The 12,584-nt window shown below is 44.9% G+C and overlaps 1 protein-coding gene across 2 annotated transcripts in view; it reads left to right on the top strand.

Moving 5' to 3' along the window:
- RNFT1 (ring finger protein, transmembrane 1) overlaps window positions 1-12,584 on the top strand; it is a 28,212-nt gene that overhangs the window by 3,647 nt on the left and 11,981 nt on the right. For both annotated transcript variants that reach the window (XM_075014048.1, XM_075014049.1), the window contains 6 exons: window positions 226-302; window positions 971-1,071; window positions 1,683-1,836; window positions 2,973-3,131; window positions 10,987-11,052; window positions 11,829-11,930. In XM_075014048.1, coding sequence (XP_074870149.1) covers window positions 226-302; window positions 971-1,071; window positions 1,683-1,836; window positions 2,973-3,131; window positions 10,987-11,052; window positions 11,829-11,930 — 659 coding nt within the window. The remainder of the gene's footprint in view (window positions 1-225; window positions 303-970; window positions 1,072-1,682; window positions 1,837-2,972; window positions 3,132-10,986; window positions 11,053-11,828; window positions 11,931-12,584) is intronic.

Genomic DNA, 12,584 nt, shown 5'->3' with positions numbered 1-12,584 from the left:
ATTTCTTCATTAGCAGAAATTTCATAAAAGAGATTTCAATCACTTATCTGCTTTTCTTTTGTTAGCATATCCCATGTAGCATAATTATTTTAGCTTGACTGCCTGACCTGTTAAAATTACATTGTTATTACAAGTATGTGTTAGAAATGCATTTATTTTGTTCTTATTTTATTTTAATCCAGTTTCTTGTTTTCGTGCATATAACTGACCCATTTTTCCTAATAGGCATTTCTCTTGGAATTGGGCTGCTAACAACTTTTATGTATGCAAACAAAAGCATTGTAAATCAGGTTTTTCTAAGAGTAAGTATTGCCCACAGCAATGAAGTTGAAGTACTTTTATATTAACTGTTACCCAGTACTTTCAGGCATCAGTTTGAGAGAAATGTGAAATGATCTTATATTAATTTAGTAATCAAAACAGATCAATATACTATTTGAGATGTCAGTGTTTTAGCTATCAATACAAATTTCACACTAAGCCTAATTTAGCACTTGTCAGAGAAGCATATGCTGTAAATTTAAAAAAAAAGGTAGTCTTTTTTTGGTCTTTGCATATTAAAATCCCTGACAATAAATCTCCCATTATGAGACCGAAATTCTTAACTGTATTTTAATAACTTAAAACTACCATTTCATATGCTGAGTATCTGTTATGGTGCACAGAAGTTACTGGGAGTTTTGTTACGCAGAAAAGTGATTGAGGAGATTATATAAAATACCATTAAACTATGGTTTTCTCGAGTTTACTGCTGGGGTATTTACACCATTAAAGTGCTTGGAGATCTGTGTGAACACTGTCATCCACCCGTGCACTTCTTCATGGCTTAAAGTAATATAGTAGCATCTTGTACTCGTGGCTATATTAAAATACTACCGTTTTAATTTTATTGAGTGTGAAATAAGTTAACCTGAGACTTTAAAAAAAATAGTAACCAAGAACTACTGAATTTTTAATGTGTATTTTACAGGAAAGGTGCTCCAAGTTGCAATGTGCTTGGGTACTGATATTCCTAACTGGGTCATCTCTCCTCTTGTATTATACCTTCCACTATCAGTCACTGTATTACAGGTAATTGGAGGAACATCTGTGTAATATGTCACTTAAAAGGAAATGTCATTTCATATGGGAAAAATCTCATCTGTGCTCCTAACATTTTTAACAGAATCAAGAAGTTGGCTTCACTTAACATAATTAAATAAATAAATTAAATAAAATAAATACAAAGGCTAACTACAGAACACATGTGAGTAAGGTTTGCAAAAATTAGGCCCTATGTCTGGGCTTTACTGGCACAACTTGGGTTTGATTCTCAGCCCTGTCACCACCTTAGTGCAGGAGTAAGACTCTAGCAGGGCATGTCTCCATTTCTTCTGTCACTAGTTTACTGCATCTGCATTGTAACTTTCCTCCTGCCACACAGGTACCTGATCCCTTCCCTGTTCTGCCATTGTTGCCCCTTATCCAGCTAGCAAGGTTGTTGTAAAGTGGATTTGAAATGGGGAGCTCTTCATGGATGACTGAAGATCTCTTTCCCGCTGCTAGAGAAAAGCATTACACTGTTTAAACATGTTTCTTTAATGTACTATTTTAAATGAACTCATATGCAAATATCCAGTCATGGTGTATATCTCTGAGTCCATTCTTGTAACTTTAGTTTTTTTTTGTTTGTTTTTCGGTAGCTTAATTTTTTTAAAACCTGCTGTGGATTTTACAAACTTCTGGGAGGTACTTTGGATTGTGGGAATCACAGACTTTATTCTGAAGTTCCTCTTCATGGGCTTCAAATGTTTTATTCTCTTGGTGCCTTCTTTTATGATGTCTTTTAAATCCAAGGTAAGAAAATAATCCACCCATCACTTGAACATGAATATCTTTTTAGAGTACAATCAGCCAGTCATGAATTCCATGTAGAGGAACACTTTTTTCTTAATTACATCTCTCTACATTATTGTCAGAGATGCAGGGGGAGGGAGAAACCATTGTCAACTATTCTTTATATGTGGTCTTTCAGCTAGTTATCCACTCGTTCTATAGTAATTTAATCTAGACTGCATTTTCCTTGTTTGCTCATGACCCTTTGATATGAGACTATGTCAAAAGCCTTATTAAGATCACGATGTCATATCTTCCTTCCCCCATCCGCTAGACCAGTAACTTGTTTAAAAAAAAAATTAGGTTGGTTTGACATGGCTTGTTCTTGACAAATCCATGATGGGTATTCTTCATTGTATTATATTTAGGTGCTTGTAAATTGATTTCAAAACTGTTTGAAAGGGCAGAGCATAGAACTTTTAAGGAATCCAGAGTAAATTATGGGGGATAGAAATGGAGTTCTGATTTACACATAGTTGTAAAAGAAAAGGCCTTTTTTTAACCGCCATTTCTCAGCATTATGTTTACAATTTTTAAACAGAAAGTTGATCTAAGTACTCTTATGTTTGCATTTTTCCTTTTTTAATGCTTATGAAAGCAAGACCGATAACAGTGGTAAGTGGTTAGGTACTCTGCAAAAGCACCCTTATTCTGATCTTACAAATCCTGTTTTTCCTGACCTGCTCTTCAGCAGAGCTTGCCAGTTGTGTGATTGTTTTACAATATGCACAAATGTCAACTTAGGACTTTGCAAAGATCATCAGTTTTGTTGGTTTTGACACCTGAATCTCTAATTGGTGGAGTGTTCATGAATTAATCTCTGATTAAAAAAAAATCTTTTAAACTCCTTTTTTAAAATCATGATCTTGGCCCCATTTTTAAGGCATATAATGTAACAATGTGCAGTTTTCTAACTCTTCCACATATAGGATTTTAATGACTCAAGTTTTCCACGCAATATTTCAGATCTTTTGAGACACTTGTTAAGATACAATGAGAGCGAAATATTGAAAAGAGCAAATATATAGCAAACATACATTGGCTTTACATTATCTGCATTTTAACTGTATTTTAAATATTCCTCTTGTTGTTCCTAGGGCTACTGGTATATGCTGTTGGAAGAATTCTGCCAGTATTATCGTATGTTTGTCCCCATACCAATATGGTTTCATTATCTCATTGGCTATAGGGAATTGGATAGTTTGCTGGGATGGAGTCTTGGAGTATTGCTGGGTCTGCTCTACTTCATCCTAAAAGTATGTAAATGTTATCTTTCATCTGTATATTAATGAAAAATGATACAGCAGTAATTTCAAAAAGAGATATAGACATATGAATGGATGTATCCTGAAATGTTCCCCAGAGTCTGAGCCAACCTGCTGGTTTACTTCAGCTTTTCAAAATATTAATTTCCAAGGCCAGGCACTAAATCTATTCACACTCTCTTTTTAAAGGAACATTAGGAAACTAACATCTTACAGAGTCCAAAAACTTCTTGCCGCTTCAGAGTGTGAGAATAGCTGTTTCAGACAAAATTCTTGTTAATGCCAGGATGGCTACATATGTTGTATGTCCTTCACACTAAGATCCACTGGATTGCGCTCACTGATGGCAAGTTCAAATTCTGAATTTCACTTTAACATTCCAAGCACTAAGGCATGCTCAGAGTGGAGGGCCTGGACTTCTGGAACCCACTGTGTTGGGGAGGTCTGCTGGAGCCTGAGTTTGGCAAACTTCATGGCAGTATTGTGCTTTTGAGGGAGCCTTGTAATAACAGAGAATCAGGCTGGTTGCTTCATTGAGCAGAATAACAAATTTCTACTTACTTTTTGTAATTTTGCAGTAGAATGCCTGTGCGCCTTGGTACTTCCAATGTAAAATTCCATACAGAGTGGTTACATCAAATTGAGGTTGCTTTTGTCAAACTCATAAAGACTTCCAAAGTAAGACCATATTGAATGAGGGTTTAACCAAAAAAAAAATGACAACCAACATTAAAACTTGTGGACAGAATGTAAAGTAATGCACCAAATAATAGTTTTAACTGTTACTGTAGACTTCTTGTAGCAGTATGTATGAAGTCGATGAGGGAGATAAAGAGAAGTTACTCACCGTAGTAACGGTGGTTCTTCGAGATGTGTCCCCGTGGGTGCTCCACGTTAGGTGTCGGGCTCGCCCCAGCGCCGCAGGTCAGATCTTCCAAGCAGTTTCTGTTGGACCGCGCATGCGCCGGTGCACGCCGCTCCTGGCCACATGCGCGATCCGGTCCCCGCCAGTTCCTTGACCAACCTCCTCAGATGCTCCTGCAAAACACTAAACAGAGATCCGAAGCGGGGAGGATGGGCGGGTGGTGGAGCACCCATGGGGACGCATCTCGAAGAACCACCGTTACTACGGTGAGTAACTTCTCTTTCTTCTTCGAGTGTCCCCGTGGGTGCTCCACGTTAGGTGAGTACCCAGCAGTAACCCAAAATAGGAGGTGGGTAATCGGATCATGTGCAGCTTGTCCCCGAGAGGACTGCTGTCGAGAGCTGGGTATCCTCTTGGAATACCCTGTGAAGGGCGTAGTGCTTGGCGAAGGTGTCATAGGATGACCAGGTCGCCGCTCTGCAAATGTCTTTTAGTGCAACGCCCTTGAAAAAGGCTGTTGATGCCGCCACCGCCCTAGTGGAGTGAGCCCTGGGCGTGGCCAGTAAAGGAGTCTTCTTGAGTTCGTAGCACATTTTTATGCAGGATACGATGCGCTTCGAGATTCTCTGCGAAGAGAGACCTTCTCCTTTTGATTTGGGAGCGAGAGAGACTAGGAGTCTATCCGTTTTCCGGAAGGACTTGGTCCTGTCTATATACAAGGCTAGCGCCCTCCTCACGTCCAGGAGGTGTAGGCGCACCTCTATGTTAGAGTTATGAGGCTTTGGATAAAACGAGGGTAAAACAATAGGTTCGTTAATATGAAACTCAGAAGAAACTTTAGGAACAAAGGCTGGATGCAGCCGTATGGTTACCGCCTCCTTGGAAAATACTGTGCAGGGTGGCGTTGCCATAACTGCCGCAAGCTCGCTCACCCTGCGAGCTGACGTGATTGCGAGAAGGAAGGTCGTCTTTATCGTAAGGAGGCGGAGGGAAACCGTGGCTAAAGGCTCGAACGGTGGTCCCGTTAGCGCACTAAGCACCAGGTCCAAGTTCCACGAAGGTGGAAGCAGTTTCCGAGGGGGGTATAGGTTTACCAACCCTTTGAGGAACCTGGTAACCATGGGATGGGCGAACACCGTGTGCCCTTCCTCTTCGTGTCTGAACGGCGAAATGGTGGCAAGGTGGACCTTTAACGAGGATAGTGAGAGTCCTCCTCTCTTGAGGTCCAGTAAATACTCTAATATTACAGGTATAGGCACCGAAAGGGGGGCTAACTGTTTGGTGGAACACCATGTCATGAAGCGAGTCCACTTCTGCTTGTAGGTCTTCCTGGTGGAAGCCTTCCTGCTACTTTCTAGGACTTGTTGCACTTCCTCCGTACATGTGCTCCCTAGGGAGCTGAGCCATGGATTAACCACGCTTGTAGTCGCAGGCCTTGGGGGTGCGGATGCACTATGGACCCCTGGGCTTGTGTGAGCAGATCCAGCGCCACCGGGAGGGGCATTGGTGGACGGTCCGACATGCGCAGGAGTAGGGGGAACCATTGCTGTCGATCCCACGTTGGGACTATCAGGATCATTCGGGCTCCTTCTCTCCTGGCTTTCTGCAAGACTTTGTGGATCAGCACTGTGGGAGGAAAAGCGTAAAGCAGGGGGCCCCTCCAGGAGATCGCGAATGCGTCCCCCAGGGACTCCTGTCCCAGTCCTGCCCTGGAGCAGTATCGTGGGCACTTCTTGTTGTGTTGAGTGGCAAACAGGTCTATTTGGGGAAAACCCCATGCGTGAAAAATCGGTCGTAGCAGATCGGGACGGATCTGCCACTCGTGCGTGAGTGCGAAACGCCTGCTCAGCTGGCCTGCCTTCACATTGTGAGCGCCTGGTAAGTATGAGGCTTTCAAGGTTATATTGTTGGCGATGCACCAGTTCCACAACCGGACTGCTTCCGCACATAAGGCACGGGACCGAGCTCCTCCTTGCCGATTTATATAAAACATGGTGGAGGTGTTGTCTGTACTGATCCCGACTACTTTGCCTTGTATATGGTCTCGAAAGTGTCTGCAGGCGTTGAACACCGCTCTGAGCTCCAGTATATTTATGTGCAGTGACTGTTCCATGGAGGACCACAGTCCTTGCGTCACCTCTTCGCCCATGTGTGCTCCCCACCCTATGTGGGAGGCACCTGTAGTAAGAAAAACTGATACTTGTGGTTGGTGGAAGGGTACCCCTGTTAGCATGTTCTTGGGGTTTACCCACCATTGCAGGGATTTGCGCACCTCTGTCGTGGGTGACACCACCCTGTGAACGGTGCGTGCTGCCGGTTTGTATACGCTCGCCAGCCAGTGCTGCATGCTGCGCATGTGTAACCTGGTGTTCTGTACTACGAATGTCGCTGCTGCCATGTGGCCCAGCAGCTGTAAGCACGTCAGAACCGGCACCGTAGGGCTGAAGGTGATGACTTGCACGAGGGAGCCGATGGCCCGAAAGCATGTCTCTGGTAGATACACTCTCGCTGTAATAGAATTTATGCGTGCCCCTATGAACTCTATGTCCTGTGTGGGGTCTATCTTTGATTTTGCCAGATTGATAACCAGGCCGAGCGAAGAGAACGTGCCTGCTGTGACGCGTATCATGCGTAGTACCTCCTCCTTCGAGGCCCCTTTGAGTAGGCAGTTGTCCAGATACGGGAATATAAATACCCCCTGTCTGTGCAGGTAGGCTGACACCACTGCCAAGGTCTTGGTGAAGACTCTGGGAGCCGAGGAGAGGCCAAACGGTAGGACCTTGTATTGAAAATGTTCTTTGCCTACCATGAACCGGAGGAATCGTTGGTGAGCCAGATGGATAGTTATGTGAAAATACGCGTCTTGTAAGTCGAGGGCTGCGAACCAATCTCCATCGTCCAGTGCCGTAAGGATGGAGGCGATTGTGATCATCCGAAAGCGTTGCTTGCGCAGGTACCGGTTGAGGCCTCGAAGATCTAAGCTGGGCCTCCAGCCTCCTGTCTTTTTCTCCGTGAGGAAGTATCTGGAGTAGAACCCTTTCCCTTGCAGTCGCTCTGGCACTCTTTCCACTGCCCCTATGAGCATAAGATGGTCTACCTCCTGCTTGAGTCTCACTTTGTGGGAGGCATCCTGCAGGTGGGGCCTGGGTGGAGGTTGTGGCGGTGGGAGCGACTGGAAGGGGATCGCGTACCCCGTGGCTATGATCTCCAGCACCCATTTGTCTGCGGTGATCCTTTGCCACTGGTCGTAGAATGGTCGGCGGCGATGGTGGAATAACAGCTTCGGATGGCATTGTGCGATGGTAGTGATGGCGCAGCCCTGGATCTGTGTGTCAAACTTGTGGTCTTTGGCCCTACCCCGAGGACGCACGGCTCTGTTGGGAACGTCGCCTGGGAGTTCTATATCGTTGATGTCGCCCTTGCTCGTAACCCCTGTGGTACTGGGGACGCTGTGGCTGATACTGGTACCATCTTTGCTGAGGGTAGTACTTTTTCTTTCTGTATGGAGGGGTGTAGATCCCTAAGGTCCTAAGAGTGGCTCTTGAGTCTTTACTGGAATGCAGGACCAAGTCAGTTGATTCAGCAAACAGCTTCTGCGTGTCGAAGGGGAGATCGACGATCTTCGCCTGCAGATCTCTCGGTATACCCGATGTTTGGAGCCAGGACTCCCTTCGCATTACCACTGCCGTAGCTGTTGAGCGTGCTGCTGTGTCCGCAACATCCAGGGCAATCTGAACTCCTCCGTCCTCGAGGCTGCATAGTCCTCTTGCACGATAGCCTTTGTCCGTTCCCCCTGTTTTGAACTGAGACGTTTTTGATCTCTGTTGAGACGATTCTACCACCAGAAAATTTGGTTGCGGGTGGCTGAATAGGAACTCCATGCCCTTTGCCGGCACGAAGTATTTCTTGTCCGCTCTCTTGTGGACAGGCGGAATAGTCGCAGGGGTCTGCCATATCGTGGTGGCGGACTCCAAGATTGCTTCGTCAAGCGGTATGGCTATTTTAGAGGAGGCCGGAGGTCTCAGATTTTTAAGGAGCTTATGGTGCTTCTCTTGCACTTCTGCTATCTGGATGCCTTGCATGAAGGCTACCCTTTTAAACAGCTCTTGGAACTGTTTGAGATCGTCCGGAGGATGGACGTCCCCCGGGGCCGTAGCCTCATCCGGGGAGGACAGCGAGGAACCGCTAGGGTACTCCTCTCTGGAACCCTCCAGGTCCTGTTGACAGTGGTACATCCACTCGCTAGAAGCTTGCGAGGGAAAATCCTGGGGTTCCAGAACCAGCTCCCCCTGAGATATCTGAGTCTCTGTCCCCGTTCGCGATTGCCCTCGGGGATACGGAACCGTCTGTGGGGATCTGTCCCTGGTAGTATGCCTATGGTGTCTATGCCCCGCATGATAGGGGCGACCATGGCAACACGGGCACTGCTCCTGGGATGGTGACCTGGACCACACCCTTGGTGCATACCCCTACGTCTGGGGGAGCGAGATCTTCTGGAGACATGGGACGCTGGAGAGACCGATTTGTGATAGTACTAAAGTGGCTCGAAGCCCAAGAAGGGTGAAGGTGGTCCAAGCCATGGGGAGGCTGGCTGTAGAAATGGAGATGGGGGCTCCGGATAGGCTAGGGGTGACCCCTGCCTTCTCGTTGGAGTCCGCAGCACGAGCGGAGGGCTCAGAGAAAGCAGCTCTTCAGCCCTGTCTGGAGAGAGGGACTGCGATGCCATGTTTTCTGTGCTGCCTTTCTCCTCCCCTGTGGGGGTGGCTCCGCCCCCTGATGCGTCGGGGATCTCAGCCCCATAGTCTGCACCGTGCTCGGCACGCTCCTCAGCGGTGCTGCGCGGGCGGTCTCCCTCGGTGCCTGCAGGCTACGTGCCTGTGCACTCTGCGCCGCCGGTTCCCCGGGGGTCGGTGCCACTGTTTGTGGAGCCGCCGGTTCCGGCGCTTGCTTGGCTGCCGCCCTGCCCGCGGTGTGGGGCGGCTGTTTGATCATCGGAGGCTGAACCTCCGCCACGTGCGTCTCCGCGCCGTTGCCGATCAGCTGTAGCTGCGGCTGGGGGCTGTGCGCTCCACCCGTCCCGCTCGCTGTTGCTGCCGGCAGGGATTGGGTTGGGGAGATTTTCCTCCGTTTTTGCGCTGATGGGGTTAGGGACGCGGCTTTCCTTTTATGGGCCCCGGAAGGTCCCTCCTGCTGCGGCTGCTCCGGCACATGTGGCTGGAGGGCCTTGTCGAACAGCAGCATTTTCAGCCGCATTTCCCTGTCCTTCCTTGCTCTGGCTGTTAACTTGGCGCAGAAGGAACATTTCTGAGTGACATGGGATTCCCCCAAGCACCTTATACACTGACTGTGCCCATCAGACGCTGGCATCGCCTCGCGGCACGACTCACACTTCTTGAATCCTGAAGAGGACATTGTGGTGAGTCTTTGAGTTGTTAATAGGGTACTTAGCACCTTCTCTGTGCTTGTTCCCCTCTTGGATAAAGCCTGCTGCGGCAGGAGTGCTAATGGCCCTAGGCTCCTGGCCTCCGGTGCTCCGCTTGTTACTAGGATTGGAAGCTTTGAATTCCTTCCCTTTGTTTGTTTTTTTTTTTGTTTTTGTTTTTTTTTTTTTTTGAAAACAACAACCGACTAACTTAATCTAAGACTGAAGAAACTTTAAAACAATTAAAAACGTTAAATACGCTAACTCTGGCCATAGCCTGAGCGGATTTCGTCTGCAGCCGATGGTGGTTAAAGAGGAATTGGCGGGGACCGGATCGCGCACGTGGCCAGGAGCGCGCAAGGGAGCGGCGCGCACCGGCGCATGCGCGGTCCAGCAGAAACTGCTTGGAAGATCCGACCTGCGGCGCCGAGGCGAGCCCGACACCTAACATGGAGCACCCACGGGGACACTCAAAGAAGAAGCAGAATTCCAATTAATGAAACCATCTCCTTTTGGAAAATCTTGCCTTATGTAAAATTATTGCTGTGGGCTTTCATTTCATTATTTTAACTTGTCAGTTTAATTTGTCAACATGACTTAAAACTCACCCCTTTTTAAAAGTCATGAAGGGAAGTTGGGTATCATCTCCCACTGACTTTCAGTGGAATTGTGTCCTTAGCTTCCATTTGACATTATCCTCCTCTGTTGTTTTTACACTAGGCATCTCCAAAACGATCTTTGTTCAATACAGTGTCTACATAACATAGCAGCTGTGTTCTATTTAATATACATACACAAAATTAAAGGATCATTATGTTAAAAGAATATGATGATGATTTCAAAGTCAAGTACTCACAAATTAGGCAATGCTAGACAAAGTTGTCTGTATGACCTTAATTCATCCCCTTGTGGGTGTGCACTATAGTTCAGTCTTTCATTACATGATCCTGTATTATATATTTCCACTGATGATAGACTCTGAGATATCTGTTAAAATCTAAGAAGTCTGAACACACATGAATTAGAATTTTAAGGTTGACCAAATAGGGATGAATCTTCATGGGCACATCCCTGACACAAAGGCAGTCTGCTGCCAAATTTCAACTCCCTCCTCTAAAACATGGGGGTGTTAGAGCATCTTTAAAAAAATGGTTAACAGAACTTTTATAGCATGGACAAAAAATAAGAAATTTTACTCTAATCTCATTTTTGGAATAGTTGCACCATTGTGTTAGAAATTTTCCACAAGAGTTCAACCTGAGACAGACATACAGCATCAAAAATTTAAGACTTAGCAGTTAAAATTTGCAAGGTTTGTAAGTGACCAAAATGCATGATTTTAAAAAGGGGAAGCATTGGGCAGCTCAGTAATAAGTAGAGTTACCAGTCCCACCTATAATTGTTTAGTTACCAGATAAAGATAAAACACCAACGGCCAAACGTGCAGTGTTGCATAGAATTTTAGCACTGTGGCTCTTAACTTCAAAACCTGTACAAACTATGAAAATCTAGCTACTAAAAATTAATATTAAACATAATTTTGTTTTTCTTGATTTCAGCTTTTGAGCTTGTTTGGACATCTGAGGAACTTTAGACAGGTTTTGCAGATCTTTTGTACACGACCAGTGAGTATTGACTTTTCTGTTATTTGTGAAGCTACAGACTAGCATGGCTACCCCTGAGGCTTTGTCTACACTAGACATAGCAGTCGATGGCTGATGTATGATTTTAGCTAGACCAATTGCGTAGCTAAAATTGACTTTTTAGCCATTGACTTCTGTGGCTCTCTTCATGGAAGGAGGTCGATGGGCGTGCACCTCCCATCGATGTTCCTTAATGCTCGTGGCTTGCGAGGAGTTACATGGTTGACTTAAAATGGCACCCCAGAAGATCGACCCTGAGTGGGTCAATCTTACGAGGTAATGTAGACATAGCCTGAGACTATTTATTTTTCTAGAATATTCATGTGGTTGGCAAAATGTATTGTATTTTAATCTAGAACTTGCTGTGCACGTACCAGAATTTATAAGTGGATTTTGATGATTAATTAGATTAATACTAACCTATCTTATATTTCCTATGTAAGCAATATCCTCTGAATGGTAAGTGATGTGTTTTAATTCTGGTCAAAGTGTAACAGCCTGTACCACAACTTTGCTGCAGAAGGATCACCATTGTAGTAAATTAATTTCAAAGTCCTCATGTTGTATGCTTAATAGATGACACTCAAATACCACCTTGCTCTAGAGCATGTATCTATCAGTGTAGCAGCTGGAGGGTTAAACACTTAACATTCTGGTGCTCCAGATATTTATTTCCTGTCTAACCAAATCCTTTCAGTCTTAGTTTTATCCTTACCCTTTCCTGTATGTTAACATCTGCAACAAAATTTCTTTAACAGCACTATGGAGTGTCAGCTAGCAAGAGACAATGTTCTGAAGCAGATGATATTTGTTCAATATGCCAAGCTGAATTTCAAAAGCCTATTCTTCTCATCTGCCAGGTAATTCTAAAGAGAATCTTGAACTGAAGAATCACAATGTGGGGAGACTTCTGGTCTGAAACTTTTTGAATCAAGTTTATGTTGACAGTGTCATTTGAAAAGCAGTAGCAACTTTATAGAAAACACTTCTAGATGCTTGTATATGGGAAACCCCATTCTGGTAGAAAAGACTTGTAGGCCTGGCTAGCTTATGTATTTTTACCTGCAAGTTTTTTTTTCCATGTTTGAAATGTAATAGTATATACTAAATACAGCAGCTGTCAATAGTATACTATATTGGAACAGTTGTTTAATACTAGGAGGCAAAAACTTAGAAAGCCTTCATCAAGGGATTGGACTCTTACATAGAAGCATTTAGTTCTAACTGCAGTCAGGGACAACATACTGGATTAGATGGACCATGTGTTTGATTTAATACGGCAATTCCTATGTAACTATGGGTACGGTTAGTAGCACTGTTTATTGTTAATATTGCCCACCTTTTACGCTTATGTCCTCAGTTTGTTGCTTATAACTTGCAAATCTTTAGCCATTTGGGATGAAATTTTCCACATTGGGTGCCTGCCTCAGGCTTGTTTGTATTTTGGGAAAATTTCAAACAAAACATTTCAGCCATTTCTGAGAATGAGGCTAGCTTAAAAATGCATTGTTTAC

This window comes from Carettochelys insculpta, chromosome 19, assembly GCF_033958435.1.
Source record: "Carettochelys insculpta isolate YL-2023 chromosome 19, ASM3395843v1, whole genome shotgun sequence".
Classification (NCBI taxonomy): domain Eukaryota; kingdom Metazoa; phylum Chordata; order Testudines; family Carettochelyidae; genus Carettochelys; species Carettochelys insculpta.
This window is presented reverse-complemented; position numbering and strand designations above follow the sequence as displayed.